The sequence below is a fragment of the Melanerpes formicivorus genome, unplaced genomic scaffold (assembly GCF_026170545.1).
Source record: "Melanerpes formicivorus ecotype bairdi unplaced genomic scaffold, bMelFor1.0.p_v2 SCAF_1, whole genome shotgun sequence".
In the NCBI taxonomy this organism is placed as follows: domain Eukaryota; kingdom Metazoa; phylum Chordata; class Aves; order Piciformes; family Picidae; genus Melanerpes; species Melanerpes formicivorus.
The window spans coordinates 32,718,901-32,746,509 of NW_027142353.1; the positions used below are offsets into that span (position 1 = coordinate 32,718,901).

Sequence of the window (27,609 nt, forward strand, 5' to 3'; positions counted from 1 at the left end):
TAGTGTATTTTTATTCAATATGTATTCTTTATTTCAATTCAGTCCTCTTCTTTCCCCATGAGGGTGGTGAGACACTGGAAGAGGTTGCCCAGGGAAGTGGTGGAAGCCTCATCCCAGGAAATTTTTAAGGCCAGGCTGGATGTGGCTGTGAGCAACCTGCTGTAGTGTGAGGTGTCCCTGGCCATGGCAGGGGGGTTGGAACTGGATGATCCTTGAGGTTCCTTCCAACCCTGATAATTCTGTGATTCTATGATACAATCTAAACATAGAATACCAAGTTGGGAGGAACCTGCATCATCTCACAAGGCAAATGCCTGCCATTTGCTGGCTGAATCTTTTGAAACCATATCAGGCTCCTTGTTAGTTTTAAACCGAGTAAAGCACACTTGTGCTATCTCTTTGGGAGTCTTTTGGCATGGCTATAGACTCAAAGTTGGGATTGGTTGCTGCTTTTTAGAACTGAAGCTTTACATGACACTTCTGCAACCTGCCAGTTCAATATTTCAGAATACAATCTCCTCCAAATCACACTAACCAGCTTGGAAACAGAGAATCATGGTTTGAGTTTGAAGGGACCTTTAAAGGTCATCTAGTCCAACCCCACTGCAGTCAGCAGGGACATCTTTAACTAGAGGACGTTGCTCAGTGTCTCTTCCAACCTGGCCTGAAAGGAGCAAAAGGAGATCATAGGATCACAGTATCAGAATGCTTGGTATGGGAAGGAACTTTTAAAGATCAAGCACCCTTTAACCACTTTCAACCACATATTCAGTTACCTCAGGTTTCTGAGAGCCCCAAACAAACTGACCCAGAATGTTTCCAGGGATGGGACATCTACTGCCTCTCTGGGCATCCTGGGCAAGTGTTTCACTATCCTCAGTGTAAAAAATGTCTTCCTTCTCTCTAGTCTGAGTCTCTCTTCTTTAAAACCATCACCCTTTGTCCTGTCACAACAAGCCCCATTCTTTTTTTAGTCCCCTTTTAAGTAATGAAAAGCCACAATAAGGTCTCCCTGGAGGCTTCTCCAGGCTGAACCTAAATCCAGCCTAAATCTCTCCTATGAAGTGTTACCTGGGAGAGGAGACTGAGCCTTACCTTGCTCCAGTCTCCTTTCAGAGGGCTGTAGAGAGCAATGAGGTCTCTCCACAGCCTCCTTTACTCCAGACTAAAGAATTCCAGTTCCCTCAGCTGTTCCTGGCTGTCCCAGTTCTCCATACCCTTCACCAGTTTCGTTGCCATTCTCTGGACACGCTCCAGCACCTCAGTGTTGTCCTTGGAGTGAAACTGAAACTCAGTACTCAAACTGAGACCTCACCAGTTCTGAATGCAGGTGCACCATCACTTCTCTACTCCTGCTGGCCACACTGTTGCTAATCCAGGCCAGGATGTTGTCGTCTTGGCCACCTGTGCACACTGCTGGCTCACTTTCACCCAGCTGTCAGCTAGCACCCCCCCATCCTTTTCTACTGGGCAGCTTCCCAGCCACTTGTAGAATCAACCAAGTTGGAAGAGACCTCCAAGATCATCCAGTCCAACCTATCACCCAGCCCTATCCAATCAACTAGACTATGGCACTAAGTGCCTCATCCAGGCTTTTCTTGAAGATCTCCAAGGAGGGCAACTCCACTATCTCCCTGGGCAGCCCATTCCAATGGCAAATCACTCTCACTCTGAGGAACTTCTTTCTAACACCCAGCCTAAACCTCTCCTGGCACAACTTGAGGCTGTGTCCCCTCATTCCGTTCTGGTTGCCTGGGAGAAGAGACCAACCCCTACCTGGCTACAACCTCCCTTCAGGCAGTTGTAGACGGCAATGAAGTCTCCCCAAACCTGGAGCATTGCAAGAGATTGTTGTGACTTAACTTGTCTTCAGTTCTTCTAAGTGTGGTAGGCTGGATTTGCAAATAATGGTCACTGAAGAGGCAAATGGATAATGTTGGAGCAGTTGGAAACCATTTGTTGAATGAATGTAGTCTAGAAGTTATTCTCACTGCTGTGACCTCCCTCCTGTTTCAAAGAATGGGAAAATCCAAGTTTCTGCTGTGGTAGACCAAAGGTGGTTATTGCTGGTAACACATCAGTCCCTTGCAACAAAGCAGCCTGAAAAACTGTGCCACGAGCAAGTGAAGAACTTTCCCCTGACATTAACATCTTCCAGCTCAATCCAGAAGTCTTCCATCATGTTTGGTACTTCAGCTGAGATAATGAAACGGCAGACTTTGGGAAGAAGTTTTGGCAAACTCAAATCAGATGGAAGGAGATGGCTTGTTGAGAAGTCTAAGAGCTGTCAAAGCAAAGCTGATTCCTTGTGGTAGATTGAGTGTGTGTTAAGTGTTCAACTACAGTGCTCACAGAATTCTTTTTCCCATGAACTTGCCTTGAACTGTGTTTTGACGTTCCACATACTTGAGGATATTGAACTGGAATCCTGGTTGGTTGGGATTTTGTTGTTTCCTTGATCCCCAAAATGTTGCTTTTTGCCTTCTTGGGGTCAGCAGCTAGCACTGTATGTGGATTAAGAGTTAAATCAGGTGTTGATTAATAATTTTAGATGCTGTTAATGCTGCTTCTGGTAACTAGAAGCTTTGACGTCTTCCTGGCCAGACTGGGAAGGCAGGTTTTGTTTACAGCTCTAGATGAGATGACTGACCCCAGACATCTACAGCTGAGAAATGTTTCTGTGAAGACATCGTGCTCCTAATTGACTCCCCCTGGAGCAAGATCCTCCTGATTTTTCAAAACATTACTTCATTTTTCAATAAGGACTTGATCTGTGTAGAGTATCCTCTAGATAAAAATGATCCTTCAGTAGCAGAGAGATGTAAAGCTCTGATAGTGAGGTTGTCTGCTTGGTCCTTACAGATAGTCCTTGTGATAGCCATCAGGGCTCTTATGGAGAAAGTCTTGAATTCAAACTGAAATAGGTGATGGGAATGCTGCATTTCAATAGCTGAAGGGGACTTACAGGAAGTCTGTGGAGAAACTCTTCAGAAGAGCTTGGAGAGATAGATTGAGGAGCAAGTGAGCCAGCAGTGTGCCCAGGTGACCAAGAACACCAATGGTGTCCTGGCCTGTATCAGGAACAGTGTGGCCAGCAGGAGCAGGGAAGTCATCCTGCCCTGTACACTGCACTGATTAGGCCATACCTTGAGTCCTGTGTCCAATTCTGGACCCCTCAGCTTAGGAAAGATGTTGAGTTGCTGGAACATGTCCAGAGAAGGGCAACAAGTCTGGGGAGGGGTCTTGTTTTTTTCTATTCTATTCTATTCTATTCTATTCTATTCTATTCTATTCTATTCTATTCTATTCTATTCTATTCTATGCTATTCTATGCTATTCTATGCTATTCTATGCTATTCTATGCTATTCTATTCTATGCTATTCTATGCTATTCTATTCTATGCTATTCTATTCTATGCTATTCTATATTCAAGGTGAGGCTCAACAGAGCTCTGCTCAGCCTGATCCAGTTGAGGATGCCCCTGCTTACTGCGGAAGGGATTGGACTACATGACCTTTGCAGGTCCTTTTCAACCCAGACCATTCTATGATTCTAGCTTGGACAGCAGCAGGAAGTTCTTCACAAGGAGAGTGGCAAAATACTGTTAACAGGTTGCACAGAGCTATGATGGAGGCCCTGTAGGGCCAGTAGGCTGAACATAAGCCAGCTGTGTGCCCAGGTGGCCAAGAAGGCCGATGGCATCCTGGCCAGCATCAGGAATAGTGTGGCCAGCAGGAGCAGGGAGGTCAGAATTCTGCCCTTGTACTCAGCACTGGTTAGGCTACACCTTGAGTACTGTGTCCAGTTCTGGGCCTCTCAGTTTAGGAAAGATATTGAGATACTGGAAGTTGTCCAGGGAAGGGCAACAAAGCTGGGGAGGGGTCTGGAGCACAGCCCTGTGAGGAGAGGCTGAGGGAGCTGGGGTTGTTTAGCCTGGAGAAGAGGAGGCTCAGGGGAGACCTTACTGCTGTCTACAGCTCTCTGAAGGGAGGCTGTAGCCAGGTGGGGGTTGGTCTCTTCTCCCAGGCAACCAGCACCAGAACAAGAGGACACAGTCTCAAGCTGTGCCAGTGGAGGTTTAGGCTGGATGCTAGGAAGAAATTCTTCCCAGAGAGATTGGACATTGGAATGTGCTGCCCAGGGAGGTAGTGGAGTCACCATCCCTGGAGATGTTAAAAAAGAGCCTGGATGAGGCACTTCAATGCCATGGTTTAGCTGATGAGATGGTGTTGGGTGATAGGTTGCACTTGATGATCCCAAAGGCCTTTTCCAACCTGGTTAATTCTGTATTTTGTCCCTGGAGACTTTCAAGGTCAGACTTGATATGGCCCTGGGCATCCTGATCTAGTTGAAGGTGTCCCTGCTGACTTCAGGGGGGCTGGTTAAGATGAACTTTGATGGTCCCTTCAAACCCAGTGCAATCTGGGAACTGTGGATTTACCAAAAGCCATCACTGTGGCTTGTTCCATGGATTGCTGGCTGTGGTTTTGAGGTGTTTGAAAGCCTTATGAGCTGAAGTAGCAGATGATGCACTCCTGGTCGAATTGGTGGCTATCTTACCGAGAATTGCTGGGAGGTATTTAAAAGCCATGTAGATGAGGGATGTGGTTTACTGGTGACTTGACAATGCTGGGTTTATGGTTGGACTTGATTTTCTGGCACTCATGAGGCTGCAACTTGAATACTGTGTTCAGTTTTGGAATATTCACTACAAGAAAGACATTGAGGTCCTGGAGCAGGTCCAGAAGTGGACAACAAAGCTGGTGACATATCTAGAGAACAGAGCTGGTGAGGAGCAGCTGAGGGAACTGTTTACTTTGGAGAGGAGGAGCCTGAGGGGAGACCTCATTGCCCTCTACAACTACCTGAAAGGAGGATGCAGTGAGATGGTCTGTGGTCTCCCAAGTATTTGGTCTCCTAAGTATTAGGATGAGAGGGAATGGCCTGAAATTGTGACAGGAGAGGTTTAGGTAGGATATTGGGAAACATTTCTTTGCTGCAAGAGTGGTCAGGGATCGGAACAAGCTGCCCAGGGAGGTGGTGGAGTCACCATCCCTGAAGGTGTTCAAGAAATGTGTGGATGTGGCACTCTGAGCCATGGTTTAGGGCCATGGTGGTGTTAGGTTGATGGTTGGACTCAATGATCTTAGAGGTCTTTTCCAACTGAAACAATTCTGATTCTCTGATCTTAAAGGTCTCTTCTAACCAAAGCAATTCTATAATTCTATGGTTCACTGTCTTTCATAATCCAGGTCTTTGCTGTTTTTTTGCCCTGTGCACAGCCTGTACATATTGAAGCTATTGTAGGTCTTCCAAGAGCAAGGTCACAGCAGTTCTGCATCTTAATAGGAAGATGGCAGTGGCTCTGCTTTCCATTATCATTGCATTGAGCTATTCCAGCAAGCATTTTGAACATGCATTGCATGAAGTTTAACTGCCAATACATTCTCCTTTCCCACTAAACTAATTGTCTTCATATTGTGTAAAGCTTGAATGAGGATGTCTTTTCCCCTCTTGGCAGTCTGTATTTGTGTCATCAAGTTTGTTTTACAAGCATAGCTTTTTCTCTCAAGGAGAAACTAAAAACCCTGTAGTAATCAACTCAGAATTTGCTTGTGATTTTGTGATTCATATCATGTAATCCTGCTGTTGTTCTGCCTTTTCACATGATTTCAGCGTCGCTCACCAGGTGGGGATCTTAATGTATTCATTTACAATTTTTCCAGTCGTGCTGATGGTTGACAGATTAATTAACAGAGTCACAGGATCACAGGATGTTAGTTAGGGGTTGGAAGGGACCTCCAGACACCACTGAGTCCAACTCTCCTGCCGGAGCAGGACCATAGAATCTAGCACAGGTCACACAGAAATGCATCCAGATGGATCTTGAAAGTCTCCAGAGAAGGAGACTCCCTAGCCCCTCTGGGCAGCCTGTACCAGTGATCTCTGACCCTCACAGTGAAGAAGTTCCTCCTCATGATGAGGTGGAACCTCCTGTGCTGTAATTTATATCCACTGCCCCTTGTCCTATCACAGGGCACCACTGAGCAGAGCCTGTCCCCTCCCTCCTGACCCCCAGCCCTCAGATATTTATAAATATTTACTAAATCCCGTCTCAGTCTCCTCTTCTCCAGGCTAAACAGCCCCAGCTCTCTCAGCCTTTCCTCATACACCAGTGTTCCAGTCCCTTAATCATCCTGGTAGTGGTTGGAAAAGGCCTCTAAGATCATTGAGCACAACCTTCAACTTAACACCAGCATGGCCATTAAATTAAACCATGTCTCTGAGTGCCATGGCGACAGTTTTCTTGAACACCTTCAGGCATGCTGAGTCCACCACCTTTCTGGGCAGCCTGTTCCAATCCCTGACCACTCTTGCAGGAAAGAAACTTTTCCTAATCGCCAACCTAAATCTCCCCTGGCACAATTTCAGATCATTTCCTCTTACTCTGTCACCTGATATAAGACAGAAGAGACTGACCCCACCTCACTGTTCCTAGTAGTTTCCAAGTTCTGTTTGTGACCTCCACCATCAACTGGTATCATGATCTAAAAAGAGTCTGAAGTTCTCTGTGTTGCATCTCTTCAACTTAGAAGTCTGCTGGTGACTGCAGTTTCTTACTGTTGCATGAAATTTCTGTTTCTTCCATCAAGCACTCAGCTGCTTGAGTCTGCTACTAAAGCACTGTGCCAGCCTCTGCTCTGAAGCTGCTGTAACCATGATGCAGCTTATCTGAGAAGGAAACAACAGGTTTTGAAGCTGTGCAGCCAAAGTTTCTCATGCCATGGCATTCTAGTAGACTGCTGAGAGGCTGGAGGTGGCCGTTGGAATGGGCTGTCCAGGGAGGTGGTAGAGTCACCATCACTGGAGGTGTTTAAAAAGAGCCTGGATGGGGCACTTAGTGCCATGGTTTAGTTGATGAGATGGTGTTGGGGGATGGGCTGGACTTGATCTCAAAGGTCTTTTTCAACCTGGTTTATTCTGTATTTTGGTGTCTGTGACTCTTCAGCAGCCTGCCTTTCACAGAATCACAGGATGCTGAAGGCAGTGGAACATCTCCCTTCTGAGGAAAGGCTGAGGGAGCTAAATCTCTTTAGCTTGGAGAGGAGGAGCTTGAGAGGTGCCCTCATTCATGTTTATGAAGATGTGCAGGGCTGTGTCAGGAGCACAGGGCCAGGCTCTTCTCAGTGATGTCCAATGATAGGACAAGGGGCAATGGGGGCAAGCAGGAACAGAGGAGGTTCTACATGAACATAAGGGAAAACTTTTTCACTGTGAGGGTGACAGAGCCCTGGAGCAGGCTGCTCGGAGAGGTTGTGGAGTCATCTTCTCTGCAGACATTCAAAACTCACTTGGATATGTTCCTGTGTGAGCTGCTCTAGGTGATCCTGCTCTGGCACAGGAGTTGGACTCGATGATCTGTCGAGGTCCCTTCCAACCCCTAATGTTCTGTGATTCTGTGGTGGTGAGGATTGGAAAGGACCTCTGGAGATCAATTCCAACCCCGCTGCTAAAGCAGGTTGCACAGGATCGCATCCTTGCAATCCTTGCGTTTGGAATCTCTAGTGAAGGAGACTTCACAACCTCTCTTTCCAGCCTGATCCACTGCTTCATCATTCTAATCCTTGATTTGAAGTGTCCTGAGGAGCAGTGTTTTCAAGTGAGCTCACTGGACAGCCCTTCCCACTTCAAAGATTTTCAAGATTTGCCGCCTTCTGGTTCTGACAAGCCCCAGCACCTCTAAATATCACAACCTTTCTCCTTCCTGATACAACATTCTTTTACAATGAGCAAACAGGATGTGGTTAGGTTACAGGGAGCTCTGTCCTCCCTTGCCTACCCTCCTCACAGACCCCCAAAAAGGGGTGAGGTTGAAATAACTCAACCTTCAGTAAATATTTAAACCTACTTCTCATCCACTCCTCATGCTTCAGCTAGATCAAGCAAGAACTTGTGTGACTTTTTCAGGTCATTATCTTATCTGGATTGGGCTATTTAGTTCTATCCCCATCCAGAGTGTCTTATCCATGGGTTAAGCTTCAAATTCATCTGTTGGGTGGTGGTTTGTTTTTTTTTCCCTTCTGGGGTAGTGTTGTGTGAGGCAGAGTTGCTCCCTAGATCTGATGGATGACTTTGCTATCGGGGCAGTGACTGTTGCAGTCACAAAAATTACATCAGGTCTTTATCTGCATAATGGTGAATAATTGGGTTGCAGCAGCATTCTGCCAAGTCTGCTCTCCAGTCACCTCCCTGCAGCCGTTCTGCTGCTTGTCCTTGAGAAGAAGTGAAGGAAAAAGCCATGTCAAGTTTGTTCTCTGACAAATTTGGTGCATGCAGTGGGAGAGGAAGTATCGGAGGTACTGCGAACACGGAGCTGTGAAAACGCAGTGGTATCGGCTTCAGTTAGTTACAGAATTACAGAGTGATGGGGGTTGCAAGGAACCTCTAGAGATCATTCAGTCCAACCCCCTCCCTGCTAAAGCAAGGTCATCCAGGCAGGTTGCCCAGAATCACATTCAGGATGGTTTGGAATCTTTCCAGAGAAGGAGTCTCTGCTACAGGACTAAGGAGTGGTCAGGCACTGGAATGGTCTGGGCAGGGAGGTGGTTGAGTCACCAACCCTGGATGTGTTTAAAGGTCATTCAGATGTGGTTCTTGGAGCGATGGTTTAGGGGTGAGCTTTGTGGAATAGGGTTCTGGGTTGGACTTGGTGATCCCAAGGGTCTTTTCCAACCTGAATGTTTCTGTGATGCTGTGACCTCTGGGCAGCCTGGTACAATGCTGTGTCAATCTCAAAGACATTTTTCCTTATGTTCAGATGAACTTCTTGGTTGTGCCTGTGACCCTTCATTCTGGGCACCATTGAAAAGTCTTGATTCCATCTTCTTGACCCCAGACTTTTCGATATTGATAACCCCTGAGAAGATCCCCTCTCAGTCTGCTCTTCTGCAAGCTAAGCAGTCCCAGGTGCCTCAGCTTCTCTTTATCAGTGACTTACTCCAGTCCCCTCAGCATCTTTGTAATTGGACTCTTTCCAGTAGTTTCCTTTCTTGAACTGAGAAACCCTGAACTGGACCTTGTACTCCAGATGTAGCCTCACCAGGGCAGCATAGACTGGAAGGAGAACCTCTTTCGACCTACTGGTTGCACTCTTCTTAATTGGACCCCAGGCGACCATTGTCCTTTTTAACTACAAGAGCACATTGCTAGCTCATGAGCAATCTGTTGTTAAAGCAGCACTCCTAGGTCCCTCTCTGTGGAGCTGCTTTCCAGCAGGTCAACCCCTCATCTATACTGGAGCATGTACATCAGTTAGCCAATGAACTAATTTTTCGATGTTCGGTTAACTACTGGGTCATTAACATTCTTGGGTGTACTGATTGATGACAAGCTCCCCAGGAGCCAGCAGTGCCCTCATGCAGCCCAGCAGGCAGCTGTGTGCTGGGCTGCAGCCAGAGGAGTGTGGGCAGCAGGGCAAGAGAGGGGATTCTGCCCCTTGGCTCTGCTCTGCTGAGAACTCTGCCTCCAGTCCTGGTGTCCCCAGCAGAAGGAGGAGGACACATAGCTATCGGAGTGAGGCCAGAGGAGGCCACAAAGATGCCCCAAGGGCTGGAGCACCTCTGCTATGAGGACAGCCTGAGGGAGCTGGGATTGTTCAGCCTGGAGAAAGAGAAGACTCTGTGGGGGGTCCTTAAAGCTGCCTTCCAATAGCTGAAAGGGATCCTACAGGAAGATTGCAGAGGGACTTTCCTTAAAGGTGTCTAGCAATACAACAAGGGGGAATGGTTTGAAACTGAGGGAGAGCACGGTTAGGCTGGAGCTGAGGAAGAAGTTCTTCAGTAGGCGGGTGGTGAGACTCTGGAATAGGCTGCCCAGGGAGGTTGGGGATGCTTCCTCCCTGGGGTTGTTCAAGGCCTGATTGGGTGAGGCCTTGAATAGCCAAGTCTGGTTGAGAGGTGCCCCTGCCCTTCCCCTGCAGGGAAGTTGGAGTAGATGATCTCTGAGGTCCATTCCAACCTGAGCCATTCTATGGTGATTCTGTGGTTCTTAAAAGATAAATGTCCTTGCTGTTAATTCCTCTTGCATAGCTACAAATATTAGTAGCCCTCGAACTTCTGCAGCTCTTTGAAAATTTAGAGGCTCTAACAGTTCCCAACTAGGTTTGGACTTCTGGTTACACTCGACAAAGGGGTTGTAATACGCTCTTTTAAATGGTGCCACACTTCAGCTGGTGGAAAACAGTTAGATGTGATGTGTTTAAACAAACAAACAAAACCCCCCAAACACACAAACAAACAAAAAACCCAACCAAAAAATCGTTATTTTACTGCCTTCTTCCCTAAAGAGCTTTCTGAATTAGAGATTAATCTTTGAGACTTTAATAGAATTTGGGGGTATGGCAGAAATGTGAAGAGAAGAGAGAAGAAAAAGATCTAAACCATATGGTGTAATAGCAAAGTAGAAGCAGGTGAAAGCAGTTAGAAATGAAGCAATTGCTTAAGCTTTAAAAATAGTTTGTATTAAAGACAGGTGGTTATAGACAATAAAACTTGGCCACCAATACATTGGTTCATGTGTGATTTCATTTATATGTGTATATTATTTTTTTTTGTTCTGGATATGGAGGAGTCCGTAAATCACAGGACACAACAGTAAATGTATTTGGATTTGAATTCACAGGAGATGGTTGAGGTCTGATATAAATGTATGAAATAAGGATCCTTTTAGCTTCTCCTAACAGTTCCCAGCTGACGGAACCAGGAGTCCTGTGGTGGTTCAGTGCGTGTTCATCAGACACTGAAATGACTCTGCAAGGCAGCTATAAAATAGCTGAGGGTGTAAAATGAAATGAGATCTTGAGGCTGAGGACTTTCCCAGGTCAGCTGGAAGAGTTAGGACCATCAAGAGAAGAGAAAAATATTTAGCATCATTAATTTATCAGAGAATGGCTTAGGTTGGGAGGGACCTCAGAGATCATCTACTCCAATCTCCCTTCCTTGGGCAGGGACACCTCTCAACTAGACTTAGCTGCTCAAGGCTTCATCTAGACTGGAGTTCAGCCTGGAGAAGAGAAGGCTTCAGGGAGACCACCTTATGGCTTTTGAGTTCTTGAAGAGGCCAAGAAGAAAGCCGGGGACAGACTTTTTAACAGGGCCTCTTGTGACAGGACAAGGGTGGATGGCTGTAAACTGGAAGAGGGAGAGAGAAGAAAGACATCTTCTGCACTGAGGGTGGTGAGACCCTGGCCCAGGTTGCCCAGAGAGGTGTTAGATCCCCCATCCTTGGAAACATTCCAGGGCAGCTTGTTTGGGGTTCTGAGAAACCTGATCTTAGATGACCTTGAAAGGTCCCTTCCACCCTACAATTAGAAAGTGCCTTGTAACTGCTTCTGTGATTCTTTGCCTTGGCTTGGTTTTTTTTTCTTTCCTGTTGCTCATGAGAAATGGCAATCAAAGCCTCTTCTGAGACTGGGAACACTTGAGTGTATGAGCCCTGTATGTGCTCTGAAGCTGTAAGCATGATACTGTTCTGGTTCAATATGTAAGAAACTGAATCATACAGAATCACAGTGTCACCAAGGTTGGAAGAGACCTCAAAGATCATCAAGACCAACCTGTCACCACAAACCTCATGCCTACGAGACCATGGCACCAAGTGCCACGTCCAGTCCCCTCTTGAACACCTCCAGGGACAGTGACTCCACCACCTCCCTGGGCAGCACATTCCAATGGTGAACGACTCGCTCAGTGAAGAACTTTCTCCTCACCTCGAGCTTAATCCTCCCCTGGCATAGCTTGAGACTTTGTCCTCTTGTTCTGGTGCTGGTTGCCTGGGAGAAGAGACCGACCCCTTCCTGGCTGCAACCTCCATTTAGGTAGTTGTAGAGAGCAATAAGGCCTCCCCTGAGCCTCCTCTTCTCCAGGCTAAACAACCCCAGCTCCCTCAGCCTCTCCTCACAGGGCTGTGCTCAAGGCCTCTCCCCAGCCTTGTTGCCCTTCTCTGGACACGTTCAAGTGTTTCGATGTCCTTCTTAAACTGTGGGGCCCAGAACTCTTCTGTCATTGTGGTATCACAAGTGGAAGAATGCAACTTTTGTCCAAAGGAGCATACCATGAAAGGTGAAGTGAGCTGTGTGTCTAAAAATGCCCTGCATGTGGATGTTTTCACACAATCACAGAATGGTAGGGGTTGGAAGGGACTTCCAGAGATTGAGTCCAACCCTCCTGCCAAAACAGGATCAGCTAGGGCAAGTCACACAGGAATGCATCCAGATGGGTCTAGAAAATCTCCAGAGGAGGAGACTCCACAGCCTCTCTGGGCAGCCTGGTCCAGGGCTCCACTACACCTCACAGTAAAGAAATTTCTCCTGATGTGTTCTAGCTTGCATCTGTTGATCCTTGTCCTATCACTGGGCACCACCAAAAAGAGCCTGGCACCTTCATCTTGACACCTACCCCTTCTCTGCCTTCTCTTCTCCAGACTAAACAGCTCCAGGTCTCTCAGCCTTTCTTCATAGCAGAGATGTTCACATCCCTGTGATCCTAGTAGCTCTCTTTTGGGCTCTCTCCAGCAGATCCCTGCTTCTATTGAATTGAGGAGCCCAAAACTGGGGATAGTATTGCAGGTGTGGTGTCACCAGAGCAGAGTAGAGGGGGAGGAGAGCCTCCCTAGACCTACTGGACACACTTCTTAATAATGCAACCTAGGAAGCTGTTGGCCCATGGATAACCTGCTGCCCTCTAGGACAGTTTCTTAGGTCATTATGGATTTTCCTCTCTTCCAGCAGTCTGGTACAGCTGGGAACCACTGGACTTGCATCCCAATGAGTCCTGTAAAGCACAGCTCATGACTCAAAGAAATAAACAAAACCTTTGCTTTTGTCAGAGTCCTTCAGGATTAAATAAGCAAATCATAAAACTTCCAAACCAAGTATGAGCCTTAAAGACTGAGAAGGCTTTTTCCTGTTACCTTGGATCTTAAAGGCCCTTGTTGACCATGTGCTTAACATCAGTCTGCTGTGCAGTTTGGATCACTGCACGGTGTTCTTCACCTTCTCAGTTTAGAGTGAGACTTATTTTATTTCACCAGTTTTGGCACAAGTGTCATAGATCACAGAAGTATGGAATCCCAGCATGGCAGGGGCTGGAAGGGACCTCTGGAGGTCATCTAATTTTCATAGTATCACAGTATCACAGTATCACTTAGGTTGGAAAGGACCTCGAGGATCATCGAGTCCAACCTGACACCACAGACCCCATGACTAGACCATGGCACCAAGTGCCACGTCCAATCTCCCCTTGAACGCCTCCAGGGTCGATGACTCAACCACCTCCCTGGGCAACCCATTCCAATGCCGAATGACTCGCTCAGTGAAGAACTTCCTCCTCACCTCGAGTCTGAACCTCCCCTGGCGCAGCTTGAGACTGTGTCCCCTTGTTCTGGTGCTGGTTGCCTGGGAGAAGAGGCCAACTCCCTCCTGGCTACAACCACCTTTCAGGTAGTTGTAGAGGGCAATGAGGTCACCCCTGAGCCTCCTCTTCTCCAGGCTAAACAATCCCAGCTCCCTCAGCCTCTCCTCATAGGGCTTGTGTTCAAGGCCTCTCACCAGCCTTGTTGCCCTTCTCTGGACACGCTCAAGTGTTTCAATGTCCTTCTTAAACTGAGGAGCCCAGAACTGGACACAGTACTCAAGGTGCAGCCTAACCAAAGCAGAGTACAGGGGCACTATGACCTCCCTGCTCCTGCTGGCCACACTATTCCTAATGCAGGCCAGAATGCTATTGGCCCTCCTGGCCACCTGAGCACACTGCTGGCTCATATTCAGGTGGCTGTCGATCAGCACACCCAGGTCCCTCTCTGTCTGGGAGCTCTCCAGCCACTCCGACCCCAGCCTATAGCTCTGCATGGGATTGCTGTAGCCAAAGTGCAGCACTCGGCACTTGGACTTGTTGAAAGCCATCCCATTGGACTCTGCCCATCTGTCCAGTCGGTCGAGGTCCCTCTGCAGAGCCTTTCTACCCTCTAATTGACTAACATCTGCCCCTAACTTTGTGTCATCTGCAAACTTGCTGATGACTGACTCTACCCCTTCATCCAGATCATCAATGAATATGTTGAAGAGGACAGGGCCCAGCACTGATCCCTGGGGGACACCACTGGTGACTGGCCTCCAGCTGGATGTGGCACCGTTCACGACCACTCTCTGAGCCCGGCCCTCCAGCCAGTTCCTAACCCAGCACAGAGTGTAGTGGTCCAAGCCATGGGCTGACAGCTTAGTCAGCAGTTTGCTGTGGGGGACGGTGTCAAAGGCCTTGCTGAAGTCTAGGTAGACCACATCCACAGGCCTCCCCACATCCACCAGGCGGGTCACCTGATCATAGAAAGAGATCAGGTTGGAGAGGCAGGATCTGCCCTTCCTGAATCCATGTTGACTGGACCTGAGCCCTTGGCCATCCTTCAGGTGCGCAGTTATTGCTGCCAGGATAATCTGCTCCATCACTTTCCCTGGCACTGAGGTCAGGCTGACCGGCCTGTAGTTTCCAGGTTCCTCCATCCGACCCTTCTTGTGGATGGGGACCACGTTGGCCAGTTTCCAGTCATCTGGGACCTCACCAGTGAGCCAGGACTGGAGGAAAATGATGGAGAGTGGCCTAGCTAGCACATCCGCCAGCTCTCTCAGCACCCTAGGATGGATCCCATCTGGTCCCATGGACTTGTGGATATCCAAGTGGCTCAGCAGGTCCCGAACTAACTCCTCATGGATTTCCAGGGTATTACTCTGCTCCCCGACCCCAATCTAATCCAATCCCCTTCTAGGGTAGCTGCACACCCAGAGCAAGTTGCCCAGGATGGTGTCCAGGTGGGTATTGAATATCTTCAGAGACGAAGACTCCACAACTTCTCTGGGCAGCCTGTTCCAGTGCTCTCTCACCCTGAAATTAAAAAAGTTCCTCCTCATGTTAAGGTGGAACTTCCTATGTTCAGGTTTGTGCCTACTGCCTCTTGTTCTGCCTCTGGGCACCACTGAAAAAAGGCTGGTCCCTCAAAAGATTAGCATTGCTGAGATCCCCCCTCAGTCTTCTCTTCTCCAGGCTAAAGCACCCTAAGTCCCTCAGCCTTTCTTCACAAGAGAGATGTTCCAGTCCTCTAATCATCTTTGTAGCCCTTCGTTGTACCCCCTCAAGCAGTTGCCTGTCCTTCTTGAACTGGGCTGTCCAGAACTGGACCCAGTACTCCAAATGTGGCCTCACCAGGGCAGAGTAGAGGGGGAGGAGAACTCCCTTGACTCTGCTGGCCACACTCTTCTTGATGCACCCCAGGATCCATTGTTCTTCTTGGCCACAAGGGCACACTGTTGGCTCAAAGATCCTAGAGCTGCTTTTCAACATACCTGTGAGTTTGTTATTCCCTTTCTCACTACTAGTGCTTGTGCTTTTCCCCAGCAGAGGCTCTTATCATTGTCCTACCTCTAGCCACCTGACACAGCAGATGTCTCTAGTGAAGCAAGAACAGCCTTGAGCAGGTACAGAAATCTCATATGAGGTTAGTGTGCACTAAGTTACTAAACATCCTGGATTTTCTTGCATCATCTTCATGTTCTCTAGATTTAAGATCTTCTTTGAGTCACTTGAAATGATTAGTGCTGTCAGACAGCACATCACACTAACCCCTTTTGAATCTGTTGTCTCTGCTCTGGTGAGGCCACATCTGCAGCATTGTGTCCAGTACTGGGCTCCCCAGTTCAAGAGAGACTACTGGAGAGAATCCAGCAGAAACTACAAGGACACTGAAGGGCTTGGAGCATCTTTGTGAGGAGGAAATGCTGAGAGCCCTGGGGCTGTTGAGCCTGGAGAAGAGCAGCCTGAGAAGGGATCTGATCAATCCTGGTCAATAGCTAAAGGGTGGAGGTCAAGAGGATGGGGCCAGACTCTTTTGCAGTGGTGCCAGCAATGGGACGAGAGGCAGTGGGCACACACTGAAACACAGGAGATTTCATCTGAACATGAGGAAAAAAACCTTGTTTCCTGTGAGGGTACTGGAACCCTGGTCCAGGCTGACCGGAGAGGTTGTGGAGTCTCCTCTGTAGACATTCCAAATCCACCTGGACATGGTAATACCCTGTGCAACCTGCTGTGGGTGCCTCTGCTTTAGCAGAGGGGGTTGGACTGGATGATCTCCAGAGGTTCCTTCCAACCCCACCATGCTAGGATTCTGTGAGCTCAGAGTATCTGTGTCCTGCTTTAAGGGAGCTTAATGATTTGTATTCTTCCCCCCCCCCCCCAAACCTATCAGCAAGAATAGAAACAAGAAGGTACATCTTGACCTGAAGTGGGCAGCCAGATGCCATTTTGCATTTTACTGAGTGCTTCACGATTACAAAGCCCCTAAAACAGTCATTTTTCAAATGTCTGGGTTTTGGGGCTTTTCTTTTGAGCAAGGATAACTGAAACCTTACCCAGCAGACCTTAACTGTTTGCAGCATGCCAGAGTGAGAGATTTAGCTTAGAGTTGTGCTTTCCTAAGGAGCAGGCAAGAGGAATTTCAGACGAGGAGCCAGCAGTTAAAGTTGCATTCAATTACTCTCAATGAAGCACTACACAAACCATTGTTGTCCTTCTGCCTTAAGTTTATTGCTTGTGACCAGGCCTTAATGGGCAAGCAAGATAACAGAGAGAGACAGACAGACAGAAAGGTTGGCTTTATTTTTCTCCCAAGTCTTAAATGTACACACACAAAGACATCCACTGACATCTTTCAAGGCTTTCATGTAAGTGCTGATGTTATGAAAGCTGACACCAGGCCATGTGTAGTTGAAAGCCTTTCAGGATTAATTAGTGGAAGTTAGAGGATGGAAATCTGAGTATTGGGCAAAGAAGCAGGATCCAAGTGATAAAGGAAAAAAAACAACCAACAAAACCAACAACTTCATCTTTACCACTTAAAAGGAACTGTGTGTGGGAGAGGGTAGCAAAACAGGTTTTGACCTCTTTTTCTGGGCTGTGTGTCTGAAAGAGCTCTCTGTCTAATAATAGAATGCACAGATCTCGTGCCTGGTGACTTCATGAAATTCTATCTTCTGGTGAAACATGGCTTGTATCCCTGCTGGGGCTTTTAGTGTCAGGCTTGAGTTGGGTTTATGGTGTTAATTGTAAAGTCCTCCTTTAAATCTTGCTCTATTTTGGTAATGTAATTGTAGATTGGGGAGGAATAACATTGTGCACCAATATGGGTTAGGGGATGACCTGCTGGAAAGGAGCTCCACAGAGAAGGGCATTGGAGTCCTGGCTGAAATAAGTTATCCACGGGAGAGCAATGTGCCCTGGTGGCTGAGGCCAAAGGGAGACGTGGGTGCATTAAGAAGAGTGTGGCCAGCAGGTTGAGGGAGGTTCTTCCCCTCTACTCAGCCTTAGTTTGGCCACATCTGGAGTGTTGTGTCCAGTTCTGAGGGACAGGGAACTGTTCAGAGAGTTCAATGGATTTTACAATGATCATTAAAGGTCTGAGCCATCTCTCTTTTGAGGAAAGGCTGAGAGCCCTGGGGCTGTTTAGTCTGGAGAAGAGAAGGCTGATAGGGGATCTTAGAAATGTCTACAAACATCTGATGGGTGGCTGTCAGGAGAATGGAGCCAGGCTTTTTACAGGGATACCCAGTGACAGGATGGGGGACAATGGATCGAAATTCACCCACAGGAAATTCCCTCACATTATGAGGAGAAACATTTTTACTGTGAGGATTACAGAGCACTGGAGCAGGCTGCCCAGAGAGGTGGTGGAGTTTCCTTCTTTAGAGAGCTTCAAAACCTATGTGAACAGGTGGGTTTGTGCTGCCCAGGGAGGTGGTTGAATCACCAACCCTGGATCTATTTAAAGCTGTTTCAGATGTGGTGCTTGGGGATTTGGTTTAGGAGTGAACCTCGTAGAGTAGGGTTCTGTGTTGGACTTGGTGATCCTGAGAGTCTTTTACAAACTGCTTCTGTGACATGTTCCTGGGTGACCTGCCCTAGGTGGTCCTGTTTTGCAGTGGGGTTTGGACTCTGTCTCTGGCAGTCCCTTCCAACCCAGACCATTCTATGATGTCAAAATTAATTCCTTTCAGTTTCTGTTTTACACTTAGGAGAAGGCATGGTGGTATTCCTGCAGCCTGTGTTCATTTGGAAAGGTTTTATTTTCTTGCAGGAGGAACTAGTTGGATTTATAGAGCTATTAAGCAAGGTGAGGTAGAGATCCACTATTCATGGTGATTTTTATATTCCTCAACTCAAGGTGAACCAGTGAGTTTGAAAGCAGCATAAAACTTGAAGCTGACATCTTCATACTTGATCTGCTGCACTCTTGACCTTTAGCTTTAATGGTGCTGTATAATTCTCCTTCAATTTGCAAATGTCCTTGGCTGTGGGGCTGATTGATGATAAAATATACTCTGCCTAATCGCCCCTCCAGGGGATGTGTTGTTTCTAGCAGATACTGATCTCCTCTGTTTGCTGTCTCACATTTGAGAGAGGCTTTGGTTTCTGATCTCAGGTGGGTTTGGGGCAGATCATAAGCTCAGCATCTTCATTAGGAGCTACAGAACATAAGGTTCTTGAAGCAGCAAAAGTGTGTTTCCTCATAAAGAGGAGGCCATAAAGAGACATTTTAGATCACAGAATCGCAGAAAACATCCCTTTGGAAGAGACCTCAGAGCTCATCACAGAGTCACACAGAATCAACCAGGTTGGAAAAGACCTCAGAGATCATCAAGTCCAATCTATTACCTAATGCCTAACACCATCTAATCAACTAAACCACAGCTCCAAGTGCCACATCCAATCCTTTTTTGAACACCTCCAGGGACAGTGACTCCACCACCTCCCTGGGCAGCACATTCCCATGGCCAGTCTCTCTTTCTGGGAAGAACTTTCTCCTCACCTCAAGCTTAAACCTCCCCTGGCACAGCTTGAGACTGTGTCCCCTTGTTCTGGTGCTGGTTGCCTGGGAGAAGAGACCAACCCCTACCTGGCTGCAACCTCCATTTAGGTAGTTGTAGAGAGCAATAAGGTCTCCCCTGAGCCTCCTCTTCTCCAGGCTAAGCAACCCCAGCTCCCTCAGCCTCTCCTCACAGGGCTTGTGCTCAAGGCCTCTCCCCAGCCTCATTGCCATTTCTGGACGTGTTCAAGTGTCTCAATGTCCTTCTTAAATTGAGGAACCCAGAACTGGACACAGTACTCATCCAGTCCAACCTTTGACCCAGCACTGAAGGATCAACAATCAACCATTTCCCTAAGCACTGGGTCCACAGGCTGCTTGACCTCCTCTAAGCTGCAACTTAGAGATGGACCTGGGAGTATTGGTTGACAGTCAGCTGAACATGAGTCATCAGTGTGCCCAGGTATCCAAGAAGAGCAATGGCTTCCTAGCTTGTATTAGAAACACTGTGGCAAGCAGGAACAGGGAGGTGATCATCCTCCTGTGGTCAGCACTGGTGAGACCACACCTCAAGTATTGTGTTCACTTCTGGCCCCACCTGCATGCAAGGCATTGAGGTTGTGGAGTGTGTCCAGAGAAGAGCAGCTAGGTGGGAGAAGAGCCTGGAGCACCTGGGCTACAAGGAGGGGCTGAGGGCGCTGAGGGTTGTCAAGCCCTGAAACATTCTGCCCTGGGAATGTGTTCAGGAAGCATGCAGATGTGTTTCTGAGGGACATGGGTTAGTGGTGACCTGGCAGTGCTGAGCTGACAGTGGGACTTGATGATCTTAGAGGTCTTTTTGCAGCCTAAAGAATTCCACAGTTCTACAACACAAACTTCAGATCTGGTGATGTGCTGTGTGCCTGTTAAAATGTGCTTAACTCTAGAGAATACAGAATTAACCAGACTGGAAAAGACCTTAGAGATCATCCAGTCCAACCTATCACCCAACACCATCTCATCAACTAAACCATGGCACTAAGTGCCTCATCCAGGCTCTTTTTAAACACTTCCAGAGATGGTGACTCCACCACCTCCCTGGGCAGCACATTCCAATGGTCAGTCTCTCTTTCTGGGAAGAATTTCTTCCTAACACCCAGTCTAAACCTACCCTGATGCAGCTTCAGACTGCGTCCTCTTGTTCTGTTGCTGGACATCTCTGTGGCTCAGTTGGTAGTGCATAAGACCCTTAATGGGAAGGTCGTGGGTTCAAGCCTGCAGTGGGCAGTAGTGTCCTCCCTACTCTAGTCATGAGGTCTGTGGTGACAGGTTGGACTCGATGATCTTTGAGGTCTCTTCCAACCTTAGTGATACTGATACTGGTTGCCTGGGAGAAGAGACCAGCTCCCACCTCATTCCACCATCCCTTCAGGTAGTTGTAGATGACAATAAGGTTTCTCCTGAGCCTCCAGGCTAAACAACCCGAGCTCCCTCAGCAGAGGGCTGCTGCAGCACTGGGAGAGTCATAAAGCATCTTTTAAAAGTTGATTGGCTGGAGTTGCAAAGAGTTGCTGAGTACACCCCATGGAGAGAGGTCTTCAGAGAAGTCATTGAGGCCAGCTTTCTAAATCTTGATCTTCTCAGAGGACTCTGGGGCTTTTTTAAAGTTTACTTAAAGATCTGAGTGGAGTTCAATAAGGACAAGTCCAAGGTTCTGCAGCTGGGGAGGAATAACAGCAGGCACCAGTACAGTTAGGGATTGTCCTGAATGAAAGCAGCTCTATGGACTCCTAGTGGACAGCAAGTTCTGCATGGGACAGCAATGTGCCCTTGTGGCCAAGAGGTCCAACAGCATCCTGAGGTGCATCATGAAGTGTGGCCAGCAGGGCTAGCGAGGTTCTCCTCCTGCTCTGCTCTGTCCTAGTGTGGTGGTGAGAGAAAGTTCAGTTCTCCCCCCTCACACAAAGAAACCACGGCTAACTCAGTCGGAGAAGCAGAGATGAATTAAAGCTATATTTACAAGCAGAATGAAGTGCAGTGAATATACACACATTATACAATATTTACAATATAGACAGAAATACACAGCAACGAAAGTAATACAGAACAAAGCTCCCTCCTCCAGCCAGAGGAGGGGCCCCCCCTGTACCTCCCTCTCTCCCCCTACCTCCCTTTTTTCCCAAAAAGGGTTAGAGAGAGAGAGAAAAGGTAATTATTTAGAATAGAATAGAATAGACCAGACCAGGTTGGAAGAGACCTTCAAGATCATCATGTTCAACCCTTCAACCAATCCAACACCACCTAAACAACTAACCCATGGCACCAAGCACCCCATCAAGTCTCCTCCTGAACACCTCCAGTGATGGTGACTCCACCACCTCCCCAGGCAGCCCATTCCAATGGGCAATCACTCTCTCTGTATAGAACTTCTTCCTAACCTCCAACCTAAACCTTCCCTGGTGCGGCCTGAGACTGTGTCCTCTTGTTCTGGTACTCGCTGCCTGGGAGAAGAGACCAACCTCTGCCTGTCTACAACCTCCCTTCAGGTAGTTGTAGAGAGCAATAAGATCACCCCTGAGCCTCCTCTTCTCCAGGCTAAGCAACCCCAGCTCCCTCAGCCTCTCCTCATAGGGCTTGTGTTCCAAACCCCTCACCAACTTCGTTTCCCTTCTCTGGACATGCTCCAGCAAGTCAACCTCCTTCCTAAACTGAGGGGCCCAGAACTGGACACAGGACTCAAGGTGTGGCCTAACCAGTGCAGTGTACAGGGGCAGAATGACCTCCCTGCTCCTGCTGGCCACACTGTTCTTGATGCAGGCCAGGATGCCATTGGCCCTCTTGGCTGCCTGGGCACACTGCAGGCTCATGTTCAGCCTACCATCGACCAGCACCCCCAGGTCCCTCTCTGCCTGGCTGCTCTCCAGCCACTCTGACCCCAGCCTGTAGCACTGCATGGGGTTGTTGTGGCCAGTGTGCAGAACCCGGCACTTGGATGTGTTCAATCTCATGCCCTTGGACTCTGCCCATCTGTCCAGCCTGTCGAGGCAATTCTGTTAGTTCAAAGCACATGCAAGAATTAGTTTTCTTATCTGTTAGCTCAAGAAGCTGTTGCTCAGAGAGAGACAGAAGCAGACAGGCTGAAAAGACAGACCTAAACTGACTGAGACTCAACCAGACCTAAAACTTAAAGTTGCATTATACCAATCTACCAATGAAATTCATTTAGACTTTATCTTTGTTTTTGTTATTATTCCAAAACATTCAGCCAGTGTTCTAGCAACTGTCCCTTTCTTAAAGGCACAGCCTCACTAGGTCACACCTAGTCAGACCACAGCTGCCATCCTGTGTCAAGTTTTGGGCTCCCAAGTTCAAGAGAGAGACCTGCTGGAGAAAGGCCACCAGAGAGGTACAAGGATGCTTAGGGGACTTGAGAATCTCCCCTGTGAAGAGAGACTGAGAGCTCTGGGGCTGTTTAGTCTGGAGAAGAGAAGAGAAGAGTGAGAGGGGATCTGATCAATGTCTGAGGGGCAGCTGTCAGGATGAATGTTCCAGGCTCTTTTGGTGGTGCTCAGGGACAGGGCAAGGAACAACAGATACGAGCTGGAGCGCAAGAGGTTCCACCTCAACATAAGGAGAAACTTCTTTGGTGTGAGAATGCTGGAGCCCTGCCGCTGGCTGCCCAGAGAGGCTGTGGAGTCTCCCTCTCTAGGCAGGTTTTGAAGGTCTCCAGATGTGTTCCTGTGTGACCTGCTCTTGGTGATACTGTTTTGGTGGGGGGGTTCGACTTGATCTTTAAGGTCCCCTCTAACCCCCTAATATTCTGTGAATACTTTAATATTAAATTGTTTTTTCCCTTTTTGTTTTCTCCATCAGATTTCCTTTATATCCAAAAGGAGGGGAGAAGCTTCAGTTTGAATATGGAGTCTATCTTCTCAACAAAAATATAGCACAGGTTGGTACACTGACCTTTTATTTCTGTCTACTGTCTGCTTAGTGCCTGTATGACTTGAGTGTGCATCTGGTATCTGGTCATGCTGCTCTCCATGGCAAAGAGCAGTGGAGGTGTTCTTCAAATCATTGTCTTCACTTACAGCTTTCTGCTTGAGATTTTCCTCTCTGGTGCTTAAGAGAAGGGATCACCAGCTAGGAATTCACTTTCCATTTCAAACAAAAAAAACTGTGGAAATGTAAATGTTTTATGGTTTGTACAGATTAGAGGCTGACCTGCTGGGAAGCAGCACCTCTGAGTTCTGGTGGACAATAAGTTATCCATGACGCAAAAATGTGACAAAAAATGGTGCCTTCGTGGCCAACAAGGCCATTGATAGCCTGGGAGCCATTATGAAGAGTGTGGCCAGCAGGTCAAGGGAGGTTCTTCTTCCCCTCTGCTCTGCCCTGATGAGACCACATTGGGAATGGGCAGTGCTCTGGCCCCTTAATCATCCTCATGATTTTAACCTATCTATTGTTACTGTTCTGCAGTCCAATGGAATTAGGTGGACTTATCATTATTAGAATGTCAAGTCTGAGGAGTCAACCTCTCTTGAACTGTCTGAAGCCTCAGGAAAATTCTGGTTGCAACTAAATTTTAGTTTCAGACTGTAACACTCCACAAGATGAGGACAGGTAGGCCGAGAGCTCAACCTGCTGGGCTCCCCAGTTCAAGAGGGACAGGGATCTACTCAAGAGAGTCCAACAGAGAGCTACCAGAATGATTGAGGGACTGGAGCACTGCCTTGTGAGGAGAGGCTGAGAGCCCTAGGAGTGGTTAGTCTGGAGAGAAGACTGAGAGGAGATTTAATAAATGTTTATAAATATTTTAGGGCTGGGGTTCAAGAGGGAAGGGACAGGATCAGCTCACTTGTGCCCTGTGAAAAGACAAGGAGCAATAGATATAAACTACAGCGCAGGAGGTTCCACCTCAACATGAGGAGGAACTTCTTTACTGTGAGGGTCACAGAGCCCTGGCACAGGCTGCCCAGAGAGGTTGTGGAGTCTCCTTCTCTGGAGACTTTCAGGCCCCATCTGGATGTGTTCCTGTGTCACCTGTGCTGGATTCTATGCTCCTGCTCTGGCTGGAGGGTTGGACTCAATGATCTTTCAAGATCCCTTCCAACCCCTAATGTTCTGCTATTCTGTGAACCTCAGCTTTGTGCTGTTTGCATCCCAGCCTATTCTCTATGCAGGTCACCTAATCCAAATCTCGAATAGGGCTGGGAGAAAGCCTAAAGCCAGGTGCTGCCCCCACTTCACTGGCACTTCCAGCCACAAGCAGCGAACCATCATTTAACGACACCCAGAGAGCCCTTTCTTGCTCCGTATTCATTCATACTTCATCAATATCCCATTTCCCAGGCATGGTTGTGAGCATGTCACACCACCAAGTGCCAAGAGATTTGTTTAAGTTCCAACAGAAAGCTGTTTCAGTTTCTAACCTGTGTGTAAGGCTTAACACGAGATCTGTCTGACAGTTTCAGTCTTGAAAAACAGGAAAATCAGATCTTTGTATTTTTTTTTTTTTAATGCTTAGTTTCTACTTGTTTGATTTGTTTTTCCAGTTCTCTCTTCCACCACTTACACCACACACACCCCCCCCCATTCCCTACCCCCAAATTAAATTAAAGCTTCTGGGGCTTTCTGTGTTGTTTGTTTTTTGAGCCTGGATTGCCTTTACCATTTTCCAGACTTCTGGGATCTTGCCCATGCTTAGTGTATTTTGGAAGATAACCTCCAATGGCTCTGAAATTACTTAAAGGGCTAAAATACCTTAAGATGAAGTTAATCAAGTCCTGCTAATCTTGGAAAATTCACTTAACCAAGCTCTTAATATAACTTGGACTGTGACTCTTTGTTGCTGGTATTAATAATGGCAGCCAGCTGTTCACGCTTGACTTTCAGAGGCAAGACCAGTGAGAAGAAGGGATTAAATACCCCTTGCCTTCAAAGGCTTTGAGAGCTTTCTCTCTCCATTACTATCAAATCAATGCTTTTCTTAATCTCCTCTTATGTAAACACATGAGTTCATTCTGTGACATGGGAGTCCTGATGCTGCTCACTTTGCTCTTCAGCCTTTCATGGGCTTTTTGTTCCTATACTGCAGTTTTCCAGTCAGTTGGGTGATGCAAGTGCTCTGTGCTCCCTTCTTGTTGGAGATGAGAAACTCTTCATTTTTCAGATAGGGAAGTCTGTTGGTCTGCTTGAAGGTGTGGAGGCTCTGCAGAGGGCTATAGACAGGCTACATCAATAGGCTGAGGCCTGTTGTATGAGACTCAACAAGGTCCAGTGCCAGGTACTGCACTTGGGTCACAACGAACTCATGAATGCCCCAAGCTTGTGGAAGAGTGGCTGGGAAGCTGCCCAGTGGAAAAGGACTTGGGGGTGTTCATTAACAGATGGTTGAAGATGAGCCAATGTGTGCCTAAGTGGCCAAAACCAAGAGCATCACCAATAATGTGGCCAGAAGGCCCAGGGAAGTGATTCTCTCACTGTATTCAGCACTGGTGAGGCCACATGTCAACATTGTGTCCAGTTTTGGGCCCATCACTACAAAAAGGACATTGAGGTGCTGGAGCTTGTCCAAAGAAAGCTGCTGAGGGGTCTGGAGAGCTGGTCTTATGAGCAGTGGCTGAGGGAACTGGAGTTGTTAAGCCTGGAGGGAAGGAGGCTGAGGTGAGCCTTTCTAGCCCTGTGAGGAGAGGCTGAAGGAGTTGGGGTTGCTTGGCCTGGAGAAGAGGAGGCTCAGGGGAGACCTTATTGCTGTCTACAACTACCTGAAGGGAGGTTGTAGCCAGGTCTCTTCTCCCAGGCAACCAGCACCAAAACAAGAGGACACAGTCTCAAGCTGTGCCAGAGGAGGTTTAGGCTGGAGGTTAGGAAGAAATTCTTCCCAGAAAGAGAGATTGGCCATGGGAATGTGCTGCCCAGGGAGGTGGTGGAGTCACCATCCCTGGAGGTGTTTAAGAAGAGACTGGATGGGGTGCTTGGTGCCATGGTTTAGTTGATGAGATGGTGTTGGGTGATAGGTTGGACTTGATGATCTCAAAGGTCTTTTCCAACCTAGTTAATTCTAGTCTAGTCTAGTCTCTTCTCTCAAGTAGTAAGTGGTAAGACTGAAAAGAAGTGGCCTCAGGTTGCACCAGAGGAGGTTTAGTTTGGGTATTAGGAAAAAAATGAAAGGGTTGTTAAACCCTGGAACAGGCTGCTCAGAGAAGTGGTGGAGTCACCATCTCTGGAGGCATTTAAAAGTTGTGTAGATGTGGTGTTGAGGGACATGGTTTAGTGATGACCTGACAGTGATAGGTTAGTGGTTGGATGATTTTAACGGTCTCTTCCAACCAAAACTATTCTGTGATCCACTGCCAGTTCTCATAATCAGGGTTAGTTGACACTTGTGCCTGCTGTGGGGGTATCTTTGTGGCAACTGTCACCACCTCACTTTTTTTCCTGTTTGTCCCTTTGTCACCTCTGAGTTGTTACCACTGTTGGACCTCTTGCAACGTGGGTTTGTTTTGTTCTGATTTTGTTCAGGAAGGCTGGAGAGGGACTCTTCCTAAGAGTGTCTAGAGACAGGACAAGAGGGAATGGCTTTAAGCTGGGGGAAAGTAAGTTTAGACTGAATCTTAGGAGGAAGCTCTTCAGTATGAGGGTTCTGAGACTCTAGAACAGGTTTTCCAGGGAGGTTGTGGATGCTTCCTCCCTGGGGGTATTCAAAGCCAGGCTGGATGAGGCCTTGGGCAACCAAGTCTAGTTGAGAGGTGTCCCTGCCCATGGTGGGGTGGTTGGAGTAGATGATCTCTGAGATCCCTTCCAAGCTAAGCCATTCTATGATTCTAAAGGACTGTGAGCAGCTGGACACATGGTCACTCACCCCACACTGCCTCCCAACTACTTGCAGTTGGTTTCTGCAAACAACTGGCATGTGTTTAAACTCATAAAAGTAAATGAAGACTTTAACTGTGTATTGGTGTAGGAAAGGTTCCAAATTTACCATGGGCTCAGTGGGGCTGGTACAAGCTGGAGCAGTTGGTGGCCAAGCTTTGAAGTGGTTTGTACAACACCAGTGGTACACATGCTAATACTGGAGATTTTGCATGCTGGTGAATAGAAAAACATAATAAAGGCAAATCAGAATTGTGGGGGAGCTTCTAGTCCTTATTTCATCAGGAAAGTGTTGCAGGAGTCCAACACAGTCAACTTTGTTTTGATTTCCTTGGTCAAACTTTGCAGCTTTTGTATAGTGCTGCCGAAGGGAAGTTCCACTGGAAAGGCAGAACAAGGAGCTAACGTCCATAAATGCATCACAAACCTCCTGTGCTCAGGGGCTGAGGTTGTTTGAATTCTTTGTCTGTTCCTTTGGAGGATGTAATTGTTGAATTGAAGATCCAAGGCCAGGTTGAATCAGGCCTGATCTAGTGGAAGGTGCCCCTGCCCATGGCAGGGTGGTTGGAACTAGATGATCTCTTTAAGGTCCCTTTTCAACCTAAACCATTCTATACAATTATGAATCTTAAGACTGTTTCAAGAGAAGCTTCCAGATAGATTCCATTTCTCCTTGGAGCAGGCTGCCCAGGGAGGTGGTGGAGTCACCATCCCTGGAGGTATTCAAAAGATGCATGGATGTGGTATTGAGGGACATTATTTAGTGGCAGTAGCTTAGTGGTGGGATTGTGAGCTGTAGGTGAGCAGCTGGACTTGATGATCTCAGAGGTCTCTTCCAACCTCAA

At 47.6% G+C, this 27,609-nt stretch overlaps 1 protein-coding gene across 1 annotated transcript in view; it reads left to right on the forward strand.

Annotated features, from left to right (window-relative positions):
• The window catches only part of UVRAG (UV radiation resistance associated), a 195,639-nt gene that overhangs the window by 111,199 nt on the left and 56,831 nt on the right, over window positions 1-27,609 (forward strand). The window contains exon 13 of the mRNA XM_068139323.1: window positions 22,760-22,838. Coding sequence (XP_067995424.1) covers window positions 22,760-22,838 — 79 coding nt within the window. The remainder of the gene's footprint in view (window positions 1-22,759; window positions 22,839-27,609) is intronic.